This window comes from Solanum verrucosum, unplaced genomic scaffold (assembly GCF_900185275.1).
Source record: "Solanum verrucosum unplaced genomic scaffold, falcon-dt-bn FXZP01000277.1, whole genome shotgun sequence".
Classification (NCBI taxonomy): Eukaryota; Viridiplantae; Streptophyta; class Magnoliopsida; order Solanales; family Solanaceae; genus Solanum; species Solanum verrucosum.
This window is the reverse complement of record NW_026019945.1, coordinates 3580391-3598962: the sequence shown is the minus strand read 5'-3', so window position 1 is coordinate 3598962 and position 18572 is coordinate 3580391. Positions and strand designations below refer to the sequence as shown.

Genomic DNA, 18572 nt, shown 5'->3' with positions numbered 1-18572 from the left:
GGATACTAAAAAATTACTCAAATCAATGCAACTTATTATAGTTATAATTAAATAATTTATTTTTTCTTGTTCATTGAATTATAAAAGATATTTTTAAATTTTTATTTAGCATTTTAGCATATGTTTTTTTTTATATTTACTTCTCGATATTAGTTACTTATATCAATTAATATAAATATGATAATAAAAAACTCATAATCAGTGTATTTTAATATTGTTATGTATTTATTGATTTGAGGTCAAATATACGGATAAGTTTGCATCTTTGAGGTTTATGGTCTATCCGAATTGGTCTTTTTAAAATTCTTTTTTTCTTTTCTCCATTGGAAGTTATTGTAATTTTATATTCCTCTTCTTCAATATGGTCAGTTTATTCCTTTATCTGCTAAAATAGTTTAGTTTATAGTTTATATAATATTTGAGCCCCTATTATTTATTTTCACATGAAGAAAGAAAAGGAAAATTAGACTTCTTGAGTATTAGTGTTATTCCCTTGGGGATTGATTAACCACTATAAATTTAAATTGAGATTCTTTAATACACGGTTTAAAAACTCTTGTCTTTTTAAAAAAAAAACTAGAATTAGAGTTGTCACCTCTCTGAATTTTGAAAATTACAATCATTTTGTCATGTCATACATTTTTCTTTTTAAGTCGCATTATATGTCAATATATTGCTGAGAACGAAACACTAAGGGTGTGTTTGGTACGAAGGAAAATGTTTTCTTGGAAAATAATGTTTGGTTGGCGAATAGAAATTTTTTTTTGGAAAATACTTTTTAATGTTTGGTTGATGAACGAAAAAATATTTTTTTTATTTTTGGCTTGAACTAGAAAATACTCTTTAGAAAAATATAATTTTTAATCCAATAATCGATCTAGGACCCGACACTTAACACCCAAACTAGGATACAACCCCGACGACCGTTCCAAAATCCAATCCAGGACCGGACCCAGATTTCCAATTGCGGGGGAAGGTGGGGGTTGCATGAAAAATAATTGTTTTTTAAAATTTTGAAATATATTTTTTTAAAAATAAAATTAGCAGGGGTGGCTACTAGGTAGGGGATAGAGGTGGTTTGGGGGTAGGAGGAATGGTTTGGGGGTAAGGTTAAAAAAAAAATTAATATAAGAAAATACGAAAATTTAAAATTTTAATTTTTTTTATGGGAGGGTCGAGTAAGGGGTACGGGATAGAATAAGGAAAAAAATATTGAAAGTTAAGGATGAAGTAGAGTTTTGAAAAATATTTTCCTTAATTTTTTAAGGGAAGTCATTTTTCTTAAATTTGAGAAAAATAAATTGATCGGAAAACATTTTCCAAAATATTTAAGCCAACCAAACATGAAAAAATTAGAAACTTCATACCAAACACATCCTAAAATTTTGCTCGTCAATATAGTTGTGACGGGGACAACTTGTGTGCACCTTCATTATCTGGTCGGGTACCTGCTACCTACCACTAGAACAAAAGCATTCAGAGCATTTGCTGTCAATGGCAAATGTAACGTCTTTTTGAACAAAGTGGTTCACCTAGAACACTTCCAACAGAGATTTTCCATCTAAATACAAAACCATATTCTCTGAAGTCTCAACTACATGCATCTAAACAAGGAAAAGTAGAAATTAAGACATGGCCTAGAACAAAAGATCTCAAGTGCTTACGTTCCGAGCTCACTTACTTTTTCCTGCAAGTAGCGGTTACACCATAGTTGGCAGTACTACTAACTATTACATAGGTTTCCGAGTTTTGCTAGACTATTACAAACCAAGAGACTGACTTTTTTCCTAATATAGTAGCCTTCTTTATCTTGTTGTAGGGTTGGTACTAATCCATGGCGGCACATTCAAACAAAAACACTGGTTGATGTAGAGGAGATCTCTTGGAACCTTCCATTGCCAAAATGTGTGCCACCTTGTTCCCTTCGCGGAAACTATGCCAGATTGGAGGATTCCCCAGTTTCTTCATAAGGCACCTGGATTCAGCAATAATGTTAGAATAAAGTGGGGGAGGGTTATTCATAAGAGCTATTACCTCTGTGGCATCAGTTTTTATCTGGGAGTTTGTGAGTGCATGCAGTTTGGAGTTTTTCATGAATTTGAGATCTATGTGAGTGGGGTTTAGTGCAGTAGTTTTTCTTGAAAAGCCCCTAATCCAGTTACCATTATTGTCTCTAAAGACTCCACCTATTCCTTGAACAGAAGTGGTCGGATTGTAAGCACCCTGCACATTAAGTTTCAAACCATCGGCAGTGGGGGGCTGGGGGCAAACCATAAATGGTTGTCAAGTTTATGGAGTACATCAATTCTAAAACTCCGGCTGTGGTCTGATTGGAAGGGATTTCCTTAGCAGAATTGTTGAAAACATTGTGGTTTCTGTTGATCCATATATGCCCGAGGACAAGAGGGAAGCAAAAGTCCCATTGTAATAGCATACGAGGTAGGGTAGGCGAAATGGTTTTAAAGTTCTGAAGACAATTACAAGTATTGGTAGATGAGTGTATATGGATATTGAGAGAGTTCCAGAAATGTTTTGCAATTGTATATTCACTGAATATGTAAATTAAAGTCTCCTCGCCATTGCTACTGGGTCGAAACATGTGAAAGTGTCAAACATTTTGACGTTCCAAACTAAAACATATAATTAAAGGAGAAAAAGTACTATAAAGATTAAATTTTTTAATGAAACAGTGCATAAAACATATAAATTAGATGAGATAAAGTACTATAAACATAAATTTTTTATAGGTTCATATATGTTGAAAATAATTGAGAAAATGGTTGTTGCTTTACCTTTCAAATACTAACAGTGACATGTTCCATATGGAGAAGGTAAGTAAATATTGGATAGCAACCTGGTAGGGGAATATACATGGCACATTCTATGAAGAAGTAAAAGACACGAAGCCTTACCACATGATCAGATACACCCTTTGCATTCAATTTTTGTGTTTCAAGAGTGAGAAAGCTGAGATCTTCCAAGAGTCCATCAACACCAGCTTTGCTCACGGAATTCTCCTAAAACAACATACAAGCCAATCTAATGGTGTGAAATTCCAGCTCCGTAATAATCATAGCATAGAAGAAATAAAGAGAAATACACAGGACAGAAATTGAAAAGAAGATATACGAGCCCAAAAACTTCACCGGACATGACAATCCCCCCCCCCCCCCCCACACTCACAACTTCTGTCGACACTTGCAAGTGAATTATGCTAAAGATAAAATACAATAACATACATGCAAGTCCAGACACTTGACCTAAGTTGCTCGGACTCTTCACTTGTGATGCTGGACACGACATGGGTGTGGGATCTGTGTCCGATTTGGTCAACCAATTTTGGGTACTTTGACCAAAATCAATGGGGAAAGACTGGACATTTTAATGATTTCTATAATCAATACAAAAGCTAAGATGAAATTGAAGAAAATGAAATACATTTTATATAGAAATTTCTATGTCACTCCTTTTCCTTTAATCGCCTTCTAGGATTCTCACCAAGTTCTCCACAAAATATCTCATAATTTAGGTTTTATAACTCTATTTTTAGATATTTTAATTATTTTTAGGCGAATCCCCGCATCCGTATCCATTTATGGATCCATATCCCCGAATCTTAAAAATTAAATCATGAAGGATCCAACCTCTAGATCCGCACCCGTATCGGACACCCTCACCCGAGTCCGCGCAACTTAGCATAGCAGGACATTACCATGGGAACTAAATGCAATATCAAAAAACTCACCCCCTCAGCATTCTCTTTGGTTGTTTCAGAAGTACCTTTGCCGAGATCTCCCAAGCTTCTATCAACAGTGGCTCCACTTAGAGAGTTCTGCTAAATACAAAATACAGGTCAGCTAACACTTAGCATAATCTCATTTAATATACATAGTACATAGAAACTACTAGCCATCAAACGGACCTCTAATTTTGCAGAGCAACAATCTTTTCCTTGTTGGCTTTCATCAATCAAAGACAACTTCGACAGAGACACTTCAGTATCGCTGATACTTACAGAACTTGTGGATTTGCAATGACCACTCAAACCGTCATCCCCACCATCATCATCTACATTCCCCTGCAAGATTGCAAACTGATAAAAACATTGGCTTTGCATGTCAAGGTAATGACTTGACGGACATATTTATTTCACTCTGCTTGACATAAGCATTTTGATAGCTCGAAGCTTGTACATATAAGACATAAACTTACTAACAATTTCAGCATATAACACAGTCTATCTATCTATCTATCTATTTGGGGATGATTTACAATCAAATTGTTGAGCTATGTCCAATTAAAACCAAAACCTACAGTAAACAGTTACCTGAGCCTTAACTGGTTTATCAGAAGATCCACCGAGCTTAACGCCTGCAGAGAGGACAATGGAAGGCAGGCTATTAACATCCCAACCAAGAATTTCACAGACAACTTTACAGTAAGCCCGATGAGCTCGTCTCTTAGAGGTTTTCGCAATGCTTATGGAATGCTGAACAAGAGATGAACAATCCTTAAACCTCTTCCACCCTTTCTCACGAACCCCACAACAAACAAGACAACAAAACACCCCATTCTCTCGATTTTTCTCATAGTACTCTCTTAACCCATCATCCTGCTTAAACAACTTCACAAAAAAATCATAGTCCTGAAACCCCTCTTCCCCATCCAGAAAACCCTCATCCCCATTGATGAAATAATCCCCATCTTCACCTATATACTCAGAAAACTCGTCATCGTCGTCTAGACTGAGTGTGGAGTTCAAATATTCAGCAACTTTGAGCAATGCCGGAAGTTGACTGCTGTTCGCAGCTTCGTCTTCGGCGGTAGGCAAAGGGGTTTGTAGCTTTGATTTGTTACTGTCGTTTTGCCAACTAGTAGGCCAGCCTGAAGATTCAACGACGGGTTTACAAGGCCACTCAACATCGCCGGAATCTGGAATTGGGTCGGAATTTTCGAGGTCAGTATCGGTTTTCCAGGCCATTTTTGCTTTCTAAAATTTCTTCTTGGTCTATGTAGAATTGAAGGGTTTTATGAAGTGTTCGCCTCCTAGGCGCTTGAAATAATAAGACCTTGACTTAATTCAAAGTATTTCAAATTATATTGGGAGATTTCAACAATAACATAATCATTAATCAATGTAGATTTTATTACTATGTTAGACGTAGAGAGAATGTTTTTGATATATTTATAACCGTCAGCTTGATTGAAAAAAGGGTCCAAAATAATACTTATATAAAAAAAATAACTATAGTAAATTAAAGGAAGTCATGACAAAATATTATAACAGAGTCATTGCAATAAAACGATAATCACACTGAAATGATATTTGAAGATTGGTTAAAAGTTGAAAAATAAAAATATCCAAATTTGAATAGTTTTTTAAGTGAAATAATGATTTACACTTGCCCCTTCCTATACGAGTCTTTTAATTTGTTCTCTCCATGATTTAAATTCACGACTTTTTAGTTATTTAAAAAGTAATATTGATAAGAACTCACCTTTCACTAAGGTTTTGAATCGTTTGATTGAAAATAAGTTATTTTCTATTATAATATGAGCAACAATAATAATGGGATTGCTTAGTGAAATACTTGATGGATGAATATTTGATTCATTTCATTAAAAATGAAATATTATATAAAATATGTAATCTTTAAATAAAATGAGGTCCGAACGAGAAATAGAGATTTTTTTATTTTTTCGTATTTGTTACCATGGACTTTGGGTGATATGTTCGTCCGGTGGTTTTCTGGCTGAATTTTTTTGTAGGCATCCGTAACGACCTATTAAATGGCGTGCATTGGTTCAGAGGGGGCAAACGTCAATATTTTCAAGTTCAAACGAGATTCAAAACGGAAAATAGAGAGTTTTCCATTTTTCGTGTGTAGTCCATGAATTTTGGGTGACATGTGTGCCCGACAACTCTTTGACCGAAATCTTTTACGAGCGTTCGTAATGACCTATTAAATAACGTGCATTGGTTCGGAAGGGCAAACGTCAATATTCTCAAGTCAAACTAGAATAAAATATATTAAAAATTATATAAATAAAATTACAAATTTATGATAAAAATCCTTTTCCTTTTCCAAAATGTCTCTTGGGTTGAACTTGAGAGAAGTTGGGAATTGGAACCAAACAGTCTTTAATGGCGGGAAAAGGAATCCCTAATATCTCCATTATTTACTCTTAAATGCTAAGCATAAACATCTCAAGCTTCTTCAAAGTTCCTTACAGACCCAACAATTTTAGCCCTAGATTTGTTCTACTATTTGTTTCTTCAATGGCGTCTTCAACAAAAGTCACAGTTGAGTACGCGAAATCCGGTCGATCGTCATGTAAGAAATGCGACGAGAAGATTCCGGCGAAATCCGTAAGGCTGGGATTAGTGTCAAAACATCCTCAAGGCTTTGACCAGACAAAATGGCATCATCTCGATTGTTTCCCTTTCAGTTCTGATTTCGTTTCCTCTGTGGAAGACATCACTGGATTCTCATTGCTTCAGGTATACATTTCTAGAACTTGGACTAAATTTAAACACCTTTTTGCAATTTGCATGTGGAGTATTTACTGAATTATTTAGAGTGACGAGTCAAAAACACAAGTCCCCAGTTTTTTGAGTTTAATACGAACTTAACTATCAAGTGTGTGAGTTTTCTAGCTGAACTATCACCAATTATTTATCAAAATACACCTTAACTATCAATGGTTCCTATTTCCTACCTTAACTTGGTGATATTTTAGGCAGTAAAAGGGAACAACTTATATTTTGAGGTGTGTTTTGATAAATAGTTGGTTATAGTTCACGTAGTACCCACAAATAATTTAGGTATGAAACTTGAAAAACCTCGACACTTTAGGTGTATTTTTTATCTTTATTTTCCAATATGCATTTTATGCCGTTTGTTTGATTGTCCATTAGTGTGAAAAAAAGTATCTTCTTTTAGTTGTATCTATAGGTGAGCATGTCATAAATTGTCTTCCGCTAGAGCTACGTATATGAACTTTTGTTAAATATATACCTGCAGTCCTGCACTAAGTCAATTTTGTTATCAAATAGTTGTAGGTGCATGCGATTGTATTTGACACCACCTGATTTGGAGCAGCTTTATTTCATTATAGAGTCTTTTTGCCATCTTGATAAACTATACTTTATTCTCGGTGTTTTATTTGATAACTAAAAGGTTTCTCTTTTAGTTGATAATATTCTTCGTTGCAGCTAAGCTTGTCTTTCTGATTTATGCAGAACAAAGATAAAGAAACATTGGAGAAATTGATTAACACCGAGATTGCAACTTTGCAGAAGGTGCTGTCTTCTTTAGTGTTTAAATTCTTTAGGCATTTGTAATGCAAGTATAAAGTGCTTATTATGGTAGCATAGTAGCTGCTTACTTTTTTAATACCTCAAAGTAGCAGCTTACTGTTTTCAAAAATATATAGGCTGAAATTGACTCCACTTAGAATTTCCCTCTATTTGAAACTCAAGACATGAGTTTGACCAAGTCGTGCTGCTTCAAATCCTTTTCTAGTTTTCTTTAATTGAGAAATGTTTCAAGTTATATTGTCATCGAGTTGAGTTGCCAAATTTTTCACCTGTTGCTTTTACTTCCTGAAGTTTGAAGCTTTGCTGGACTTATTTTATTCCTGAGTTTGTACTATTATGTAAATTTTAAAGTTGAGGTACCCTGTCGAACAAGTCAGTTTGTTGGAACTTCACTTGTGCTGACAATGAAGCGATTAATTTACAGGTTTCCGATGCAAACTCAGATAAGATTGACAGAAAACAAAAGGAAACTTGTGCACAGGTAACATTAAGTGATAGTGGAGCTGTTTTTTCTGCTATTGACTTATTTATTCTCACTGATTTCCTGCATCTGGCTTGTAAACATATGAGAAGGGAGATTCAGAGCACGAACTGAGCAAGCAAAAGCGACTAAAGGTTAATATTGCAGTTCCCAGTTGAAGTTTCCAGTAGATTTGTTTTTATGAGTAAAAGGAAACTAGAAGCCAGAACTTGAATTTATTTTGTATCCAGTTGCATTACTTTGATTTAGTCTTATTTGAGTATAGGTAATTATCTGTTGTTTAGTCTTATTTGTTCATCAGTGTTTATTAGTACTATCTGTTGCCATATTTGCGTTGTATCCTGTTAATTTTTTCTGTCTGATTTTCTTATAATCGTGCTTCTAACTCTTCTTTTCTTTTAGCCGAGGTTCTGTCAGAAGCAGTCTCTCTACCCCATAAAGGTAGGGGTAAGGTCTGCATACATCCTACCTTCCCTAGACTTCACTTGTGGGATTGAACTAGGAATGTTGTTGTTGTAGAGTATAGGTAATGATATTGAGTACAGCTAGTGGGTATCAAGTTCACTATGTAGTGTTCGTATATGAGAATGTGCATAACCGGTTAAGTACTCTCTTATGGTAAGCTTATTTGGTACTATCATTTGTCAAAATTGTCCTCCGATCAATGTAGCATATTTGAGTAATAGAATTATGGAGAATTTTAATTGCAGCACATGAATGCATTTCTTATATGCTGTTCCACTATTGACTTTTTGTTTCTTCCTTGGTTTCTTCAGGCCCTCTGTCCCTTATAACTAATCAAACTCCATTGAAACATTAAGCATCTTTTTGTTTCTTCCTTGGTTTCTTCAGGCCCTCTGTCCCTTAACTAATCAAACTCCATTGAAACATTAAGCATATTATGTTGATTCCAAAAAGCATCATGCACCTAAATGTTTTTTTATTTGTTTGATAAAGTGCACCTAGATGTTATTGTAGTGCTGCCTTCTTTCCGTAGATATCCTAGAGCCAACTATAGAAGCAATTGGTCATGTATAACGATTTTTTAACTTATACACTTCTTAGAAGCTTGTGGACTGTTGTAGAGCAGTGACCAGGAATTGAGATGTCAAATGTTTTCACCAATCTTATGTACTCTTTATTTCTGTGGATTTTTAGTGAATCAAAAGCATCATTCTCTATGGCATGTCAACAGGTTTATGGTAAATACGGGAGAATAATCAGGAGACATTTATATTCTTCGGTCTTTCTGCACTATGTTTGCACTTGTCAGGCAAACATTAACATGCATGTACAAATCATCTAGCCAGTCCAGAATGCAAATATTGTTTTTGGTGCTCTGCATGTTTACAACTAAAATTGTCTTTGGTCATACAAAGGAGAGATGGTTGTCATCTTCCCTTACAAGGCCGGGGTAGCCTTCAGGATTTACCTGATCGGAACAGTTGTCTCTGCTTTTCATTTTCGGTATTCCGCACTGAAGTTGGCAATAGGATAAACTTGAACCACCGATAAACTTTGAATAGATCTTGAAATGTGAGATGACTTCGTTGATTAGTCTGCACAATTCCGTTAAGCAGTATGTTCCCATGTTCTTGTAGCATCTCTTTATGTTTGTCTCCTTTTCATTTTAGTTGAACTGACTCTCTAAGCATGTCTTGCATGACAAAACACTTTTAGCTGTCGGCCACTGAAGAGGAACCTGTGTTGGAGATGGCCTTCTCTATTTCTGATGTGAGGGACACTTATAAGGTACGATATCTGGCATATGTCAAAATCAGTAATCCCCTGTCCCCACATCCTAGAGCAGCAAAAATTGAATGGAAATGTTAGAATCGGAAAACTTTAGTTTGTAACCCTTTATTATTTTTCTTCATAGGATGGCATTTTAACGGCAATGTTTTAACAAATAGCTGCTTTCTGATTTAGCTATTAGCTAATTAACTGACCCCCTTGCCGCCTCATTTTGACGATATGAAAATGAATGGTCTTTTTAGCTTCTGTGCTACCTGTTATTTTTTACTGCAGTTTTATATTTGTAAAAAAGAAGGGCCACTGATCAGATTTGGCACTTTGTTTTAATGGAGCGTTATTTATTTTCTCAGGATGCTATATTATTACCAAAGTGGAGGGCATTTCAGACGATTATATATCTTGAACAGGTTAGTCTTATTGAGATTATGCTTGATAAATTATTTGACAAAAATGTTGACACTCAAGTTGTGTGGGGTTTTCCATTGAGTACATGAAGATAGCATTTTGCTGTGGTGGTAGTGGTCCAGGGTGTTGTTGAGTAGGTATTCAAGATATTCACTCTGTAGGATGCTAGTATGTAGGTGTACTCTTCTTTGCCCAACATCTCACAGCTGCAATTTCTCTCTCATCATTCTCACTCTACATTTATAAGTTTTCCTTCTCCAATTTTATGTGACATCTTTTTGACATATTGTTCAACCTTTTCATTGTTTGAACTTTTATTTAAACCACAACTTTGGTCAATGAATCAATGATGATATAATAATCCATTCATACTTCTTTTGATTATACTTCTAGTCTAACTTGTATGACCTCTAATGGGATGGAATAGTATCAGATACAGAGCCAGACACATGGCGTGGAGGCTTGTATTCTAGCACTGGTTTGGCATGTGATCAAAAGATCTCGCTTTTCACCTTTATGTGCTTTTGGGTTTTTAGGACGATGGGCTTCATGCTTCAAGTAAAATTGCTGCCTTTGATTTTGATGGTTGTCTTGCAAATACAAATGTGAGAAGGTATGGTTTCTTCCTTCGTTTCATATTTATCTAAAACTCTTCTTGAGATGAGAGTGTGTTTATGATAATTATTGCAACTGTCAACTTTAAATAATGTGTGAGTGGAACTTAAACCAACTCTAGAATGTATGAGAACACGGGATTTAATAGAAAAGAATTGTCATGTTTTTAATAAGTCTAAACAGGTATTACTTGTTCCAAAGTAGTGGCTTTGTACGATGATGAATATTATATTAAGCATTTAAGACATACATCCAACTATCTGTACATACAAATATTCTTACCCCAAAATAACCCAAAAAAAAGAGCACTTAATTCTCCGCGAGGACTTTTCAGTTCCTTCATGATTCTTCTAGTTTTTCCTCTTTAAGTCTCCCAGAATATACATGTAGGCATGAAGGCACTACTTCCTTGATTCAATCTCTCTTCATGGTGTTGCTTTTCTCCAAGTTGTTGAGTTCTCATTCACCGTATTTGGAAGCACTCAAGTAATCAAAATACAAATAAATAGAACTCTATAAAGTAAGCAAATCACAATGTAAAAAAGTTATTTGTGTTTCCCTCCATTTTTTGGCCTACCCTTCCTTACTTAAGTTGTAGCTATGAGAGTGCATGTCAACTTGTGACTTTGTGTGAAAAAACTGATTTCTTTGAACCTTGGTTTTCTATATGATTTATATGAGAACCTTTTCCTTGTAGCCATATCATTTTGCCATCTTCCACCCAAAATCTCATAACTATAGATTTTAGCAAGGAATTCCTCCATGTCTTCCATTTCCGTTTTTAAACTGTTAGGTGTATTTTTTTTTTTTAAAAGGGACTCTGAGATGTACTTATTTCTTCTGTAGTTCTATTGACACCAAATACACAGCTCTTTGTTTACATAACTTATTAGTGTCTTGGTGACTTTGTCAAAAAGAAAAGTACTCTGTGTCTGGTGAATACTACATTTTAACATTCTTTCTCTATTTATTAGTTTTTAGGATAGACTATGTATACCAATGTCATAAATATTCTGGAATTAGATAAGTATTTTAAATATTCTGGAATTAGATTAGTGTTTTTAAAATCAAACTTCTCTTTTTGATATGACGGAGTTCCATTTTTCTCAGAGTTGGTGCAGATGCTTGGTCTCTGATGCATCCTTCAATCCCGGAGAAGCTGCAGAGCTTGTACAATGATGGCTATAAGCTGGTGGACATCCTTTTTGTAGTGTCTAAATAGCATGTTTAATTCTTATGCTGCAGTATATTAAGTCACTAGGTGGATTTGAAGTATGTTTGACAAATTCGTCACATTATTTGCAAATCAGCCATCTTATTTTTATTAATACGTGCAGGTAATTTTTACTAATGAATCCAACATTGAGCGCTGGAAGAAAAGTAGGCAGGCAGCTGTGGACTCGAAAATTGGACGACTTGAACAATTCATCAAAGTTGCTGGCGTACCAATTCAGGTGATTGGATCTGTAGAGTGTGCATCAACATTTTGGATCTAGCCAGTATTTTTCTTTGACGTAATGAAGGTTAATTCACTTATAGGATAATGGGGTAAAAGGAAGTCTCTCTCTCATTAATCTCTTTTTGACTTTTATTTGTTGTTGGTTCAGTCGTGGTTTCTGGGTGTAGTGGCGGAGCCAGGATTTTTAATAAGGGGGTTCAAAATCTAAGAAGTAAACACACGAACTAGTGCAAGGGGGTTCGACATATATTATACATATCTAAAAGAATAATTTTAACCATGTATAAATAGTAATATTTTCCGCCGAAGGGGGCTCGGATGAACCTCCTAAGTATATGCTGCCTCCGCCCTTGTCTGGATGGGGTGGCAGGTTCCGTCATAAGTGATGAAAATAGCAGAGAGAAAAATCTACTAGAATTCTCTGTAAATAGTTCTCATAGCTCTATTGATGCAGGTTTTCATCGCTTGTGGCTTGAGTAAGATCAAGCCAGAAGATCCCTTTCGCAAGCCTAAGACTGGGATGTGGAATATTATGAAAAAGCAGTTCAATTCTGGAGTTCCCATAGACATGGACCAGTTATTTCCTCTTCCTTGGTCAATAGCCCAATTTTAAATATTTTACTTCCTAATCGTTGACTAATCTAATAGAGCTTTCTTTCGTCATTCTAGGTCTTTCTATGTTGGTGATGCTGCTGGCAGACAAGGTGACCATAGTGATGCTGATATTAGATTTGCACAGGTACCTAATTCTGCTGACATTAGATAATAGTAATTTTTTTACATGCTTGTTTTCAACTTTTGTATCACATCCCTACTTGACTCAGACTGACTGCTCTGCTGATATGCATGTACTTGTGTATGCTATAAGAGACGGATTTAAACTTAGGGTTCAATCACATTTGAAATTATGAGTTCAAAGTTTCATATTTGTTGACATTTTAGTGATTTTTACATGTACATCTATGTCATGAATGGCTTCAATTGAATTTCTCAGCTGCACAGTTGATTTTTTTTCTTTCTAGTAGTAAAAATGCTATTCTGCTTCCCCCTTTTAAGATGGCACACCTCCAATGCATGCAAATAACACTGTATAATACGGGGTTCCATTGTTATTTTGTTGCAGGCGATTGGTCTAAGATTTTATGTTCCAGAGGAATTCTTTGAGAAGGAAACTTGACAATGACAATGAGAATTGGGCATTTTGTTTCGTGTAACATCTACTACAGTAGAAAGTAACTGTCTGAGCTAAAGTAGAAGGAACATGCGTACAACTCTTTCCCTGCAAAGGGGTTGACATTTGTGTAAATAGTTCTTCCGTTATCTACCTTGGATTCTTATTTAAATTTATCTTCCATTTTATCGCCTTTTTCATCCTTTTGCTGAGATTTCTGCAAATCCATAACTCAGTCCTTTTTGCTTTGGAGACGGATCAAAATTTGCATGAAACCATTTATTCTTCAAAATTATGAAGTGATGCATTGACTGGAAATTGTTGGTCAGTTTTCAGTTGTGAATTTGCAGACTTATTGTTACAATTTGTAGAGTTTGTTCTATGATGACACATGATTAAGATCAATATTCCGATCAAAACTTGGTATTAATACATAGCAATATGTTCTTGGTGGATTGCAGAGTCTGCTTTTTCCCTCAACTGAAATTATACAAGAAAATAACTTAGCTCTTATGATAATACATTGTTTCTGCAGTATTACTAGCAGTGTAGCACAATGAATCTTTGTATCTAGTCCTACCCAATTGCAAAAGCTGGTAACTGTTTCATTTCTTCTTACCGATCTCGCCTTCTAGTATAGCATGTCTGGTTAAAACAATTTCCTTTACCAGATTCTTGTAAGTGAATGGCCTGACTGCAGCTCTCATGAACAATTCAGGAGGCATTTTACCTTTCTTAAGTTTTCTTCTCCAAGGACCAAATCCATGACTCTCCCACTCCTTTGGGCTAATTTTGGCTCTAACACCTCTCATGGCCAATTCATCTCCACCATCTTCCTTTGCTTCTTGTTCCTTGTCTTCCATTGCATTTATATGCTTTTCATAAAACTTTGTTGATGTCTCCATATATTTCTTGGCAAACTTTTCCATTGCTTCGTTGCTACCCAATGCCTTCTTAAATTCATCTTCCCAGAATCTTGTGTCCTCTTCCTGACTTGAATCGTCATCCTCATTGATACCCAGCTCATCATCATCATCTCCACTTGCATCCAAATCCACATCGTACTCATCTTCATTGTCATCGTCATCTTCACCATACTCCTCATCCTCAATCCAGTCCACTATCTCGGTCTCTCCCTTGTTATTTCTGCCATAATCATCATCATCCGGTGCATCACAACCCATCTCCATTTCCTCCAACTTCACCTTCCACTCCTTTGTATAAGGATGCAACAAAGGCACAGGGTGATTGTCTAACAAGAACCCCAAACACTTGGACTTCTTCTCATCACTCAATTTCTCATAAGCCTTTACTACATCATCCACAAATGCCTTGGGATTCACTCTCACAATCTTACACAACCCACCAAAATAAGTACAGAATTCCACCCTTCCGTTATCATCCTCCAACTCAAACAAACAATCCTGTTCAGTTTCTGGATCAAGCAAAGGCGTTAACGCCTTAAAAAAGTCATCTTGAGGCTCAAACCTACACTGATATACAGGCCTCTGTACATATACAATATCAGGTCTCATCCATGCTGCACATTGTGTGATCAATGACCTTGCTTTATTCCCGAGCCGCCCCATCAAATTCCATTTATCCAACCTCTGATTCCCAGCTTCAACAACGACCTCGGACACCAAAGTCCATTGTTGCCAAGGAAAATCCGATATCCTCCACTTAGGATGCCTAACAAATACCCAAAAGTATCGAAAACCAACATTTTTATCCATTGCATCCAATCTATTCTGAAATTCCTGAGCCATTTCATGTTGCTCAATCTTCTCCCACTCTTCTTGGTCCCTAACCTCACCAATCATCGATACACATGGGTCCGAGAATCGCCCTCGAATAGGCTCCCCTAAAACAACTCCTCGCCAAGAATACGGCCCAAACTGACCATATTTATACCAATCATACGGGTGTTTGAGATTCGGGTCATCTCTTTCCATGAACCTAACCATTCTATCATACCCCAAACCAATCATTTGCAGCTCTTCCTCGGAGAAATTATCCGGGTAGTTTCCATGAGGATTCTTCAACCTGTAGAAAAGACTCTCAGCTAATTTCTTACTTTTTCGGCGGGCATTTCGTTTAGCTTGTCGCCGGAACTCGCCGCTTCCCTCAATGCGGCCGGGTGATGTTCCACCGGATTTTCCTTTGCTTCGGCCGGCAAATGACCGGATATCCCTCCGGTGACTGTCATTTTGCCGGGAAATTGCGATTTCCCGGTTCTGGGCTTGAATATAGAGAGGCTTCGGAGTTCTATAGGTAGATGGAATTGAGGGCAGTGTTCTGCGAAGAGGGTTGAAGAATTGGGCGAGAGATGGTAATTGAAGAGTTGTGAAGGTAGGGTTTAGGGTTTTAGCTACAGACAAGTTCTGATTCTGCATTTTTTCTACAATTTTTTCACAGCAATTGGGGAGAAGGAATGAGCTGTGTTGCTTTATAGGATAAAGGTGTATTTACAGAACAGCTAAACAACTGAAAAAGGAAGAAACCTATGTGACATGCTCGACTTAGAAGATATTGAGGGGAATTAATCTCGATTCATTCGTGTGAATGACCACCCTCCAATCAACTGAGCCATCTGAAAGACAATTATTGTTTTTTTTGTGAGTTATATGCTTCAATTATTACTTTCTTTGGATTAAAACATATTTCAATGATAAGTTGACTTATACTCATTTGTTATGGATTGAGAACAAATATTAAGCCAATTTAGCATCATGATATATTTTAACGGAAAAGGGTCAAAATTACCTCTGAACTATGCGAAATAGATCACATATACCCTTCGTTACATTTTGGGATCAAAAATACCCCGTCGTTATTTCAAGAGACCCCAAATACCCTCAAGAGTTATCACCCTAAATTTGTAATGATGTAGCAAGCCACATGGAACTACTTCCTCCACCTAAGCTGCCAACTAGGATTTCCACTAACCCATCATCTTCCCAAATCATATTAAATTCCCCTTCCCTCCATTATTGATTGTTGACTTCTAAAATCTACAATGTTCTACCCTTTCCATGTGAGACCTTTCTTTTTTCTTTCATGAATTCAATTAGTGATAGTTTAATATTACACCTCTAAAACCAAAACAAGTTAGCAATAACCTGATTAGTAATACCCTATTCATCTTGTCCCAATGACAGAAACAAAGCAGTGTTTTATCTTCATTTCCCATCATGAAGTAGTGTATATGACCACAAAGAAGAGTAACAATCTTCAAAACTAAAAACCTGATCAACAAATAAATTTAATGAAAATCCATTGCTTGAAAACTAAACTAAAAAACTCATTGCTTGAAACTTTAATGGAAAAAAATTATTTTTTCTCTGAAAACTAGGGTTTGATTTGGGAGGATGAATTGATGGTTAGCAAGAATAGGTTAGTGGGAATCCTAGTTGGCAGCTTAGGTGGAGAGAGTAGCTCCATGTGGCTTGCCACATCATTAAAAAATTGGGGTGTTAACTCTTGAGGGTATTTGTGGTCTCTTAGGATAACGGTGGGAGTATTTTTTATCCCAAAATGTAACGGAGAGTATAAGTGATCTATTTCACATAGTTCAGGGGCAATTTTGATCCTTTTCCAATATTTTAATACAAAAGGAGTTTTCCTATAGAAATTATCACCCCTTTCGCACTTTATTCGTACTTAGAGTGGGGTGGGGGAAATGAAATTTTCTTCTTTATTTCACAAATGGATATGCTAGATCATATACCTATATACGGATAGATAAATCGATCGGGATTCACACTTGAGATCTTCTACAGATAGTGAGGGTATCCACCCCTATAGCCATGTTCTATTCGCTAGGTATTTGACCAAAATCGTCCATTCCTATAGAACCTATCACTAGAATACCCCTAGAGGAGGGTAAGGCTAAGCGAAGCGAAAAGGGTTTTCCATAAATGGGAAATGAAAATTATTTTCCCCACACGAAGTTTGTGAATAAGTGATTGTTTGATAATGAGCAAGGAATATCCGTCTTTGTGCTAAACATGATGGATTGAACTCATAATTCATTAGATGTTTTTTTTTAAAAAATAATTAGATTGTCCCTTTTTTTTGTCACGCCCCGAGCCTACACCCTGGGCGGGACTGGCACTCGGAGACTATTTCTGGCCCCAAGCGAACCCTTGGCCTGACTTACTTAACTCAGCGGAAGACTTAGCTCAATGAAACAGTCTCAAATAATAACTAAAAAATAATAAGTTGGCCAAAATGGCACTTAGGTCTTAAACAACATCTGAAGGATAAAGAAAGACATCTGAACTAGTAACTATCTGACTGTCTATGAAGCCTCTAAAATACTGAGATGGATGTTGGGACAAACCCCACAACATCCTAATAAATGAAAGACTGAAAGCGAATAAAAAAGTCCTCCGAAATGCAATGAGGCTCACCATTGACTCTGAGTTGCTCAACTGAATTAACAAGGTGCTAGGTGCTGATCCTGATTACCTGCGTCTGCATCATAATAAAATGTAGGCCAACTGGTATCAGTACATTGAATGTAAGAGTATGCGAGTTGGAATGCTAAACCACACATAGGCTAGAAGGAATCTGAAAGAAACTGAATAACTTACCTGGCTCAACTCAACTCAACCTGATTGACTCATTTCAATATAAAGCAATTTAAAGCAAGTGCAATATAAAGAAAAGTTGTTTAAAGCATACTATAAACTCTGTGTGTATGCAAAGATACAATAAATCTGAGATGTATGTAGAAATACAAATGAACTGATGTATATAAAAATACAATAACTGTTGTGGGAGTTTAGCTCTTATGTTTTAAAAACATACTTCTTCTGTGATTTGAGATTAGTGCTCAAAAACTTAGCTCAAAGGCTATCTTGGAAATCTCAGTTTCCCTGCTTGCTTCATTTAGAAAGCTATTACTCTTTTCTGAAAACTAGCCCGAATGCTCTTTGGAAATCTCAGTTTCCATTCTTATTTAAATGTAAAAACATTTTAAATCTCTTTGGGAATACTTAGTCCCCATATACTTTTGAAGAAATGAACTTCAAACTTTACTCTTTACTCTTTACTCAACTTGAACTCTAAGTCTTAAAACAAAGTTAAAACATTTGGAAACCTCTAAGAACTCATCTTGACTTGACTCTTACTTCTCTTGACTTTGATCTTAACTTTCATTGAATTGGATTATGGATTCAAGGTTCATGATCTCATGTTTATGGATGATTTCATGATGTTTAGATGTATTTTAGAATGTTAGAATCGACTAGGAAATATAGGTACATCACTTAGAAACACGTACGAGAAGGTAGGGAACGATTGGGGAGAGCTGGTGTCCATGGCGCTTTGAGAGGCGTGGGGAGCCAGGCCCCAAACC

The 18572-nt window shown here is 36.1% G+C and overlaps 3 protein-coding genes across 3 annotated transcripts; 1 reads left to right on the top strand and 2 right to left on the bottom strand.

Annotated features, from left to right (window-relative positions):
* Positions 1 to 1619: 1619 nt before the first annotated feature.
* LOC125808108 (uncharacterized) lies at positions 1620 to 5070 on the bottom strand. Its single transcript, XM_049487867.1, has 5 exons — positions 4328 to 5070; positions 3923 to 4078; positions 3746 to 3832; positions 2913 to 3017; positions 1620 to 1975 (listed from the first exon to the last, which is right to left on the bottom strand). The coding sequence occupies exons 1-5, from the start codon at positions 4979 to 4981 to the stop codon at positions 1934 to 1936; spliced, it is 1044 nt and encodes a 347-aa protein (XP_049343824.1). The 5' UTR covers positions 4982 to 5070; the 3' UTR covers positions 1620 to 1933.
* Positions 5071 to 6112: 1042 nt separating this feature from the next.
* LOC125840129 (polynucleotide 3'-phosphatase ZDP) lies at positions 6113 to 13535 on the top strand. The gene is made up of 12 exons (XM_049519099.1): positions 6113 to 6502; positions 7244 to 7303; positions 7746 to 7802; positions 7895 to 7936; positions 9483 to 9554; positions 9908 to 9964; positions 10499 to 10575; positions 11688 to 11769; positions 11915 to 12031; positions 12491 to 12612; positions 12706 to 12775; positions 13160 to 13535. Exons 1-12 carry the CDS (start codon positions 6191 to 6193, stop codon positions 13211 to 13213), a joined length of 1122 nt encoding a protein of 373 aa, XP_049375056.1. The 5' UTR covers positions 6113 to 6190; the 3' UTR covers positions 13214 to 13535.
* A 155-nt stretch (positions 13536 to 13690) lies between these two features.
* Positions 13691 to 15603, bottom strand: LOC125840121 (uncharacterized). Its single transcript, XM_049519093.1, has one exon. It carries the CDS (start codon positions 15601 to 15603, stop codon positions 13813 to 13815), a length of 1791 nt encoding a protein of 596 aa, XP_049375050.1. The 3' UTR covers positions 13691 to 13812.
* Between the last annotated feature and the right edge of the window lie 2969 nt (positions 15604 to 18572).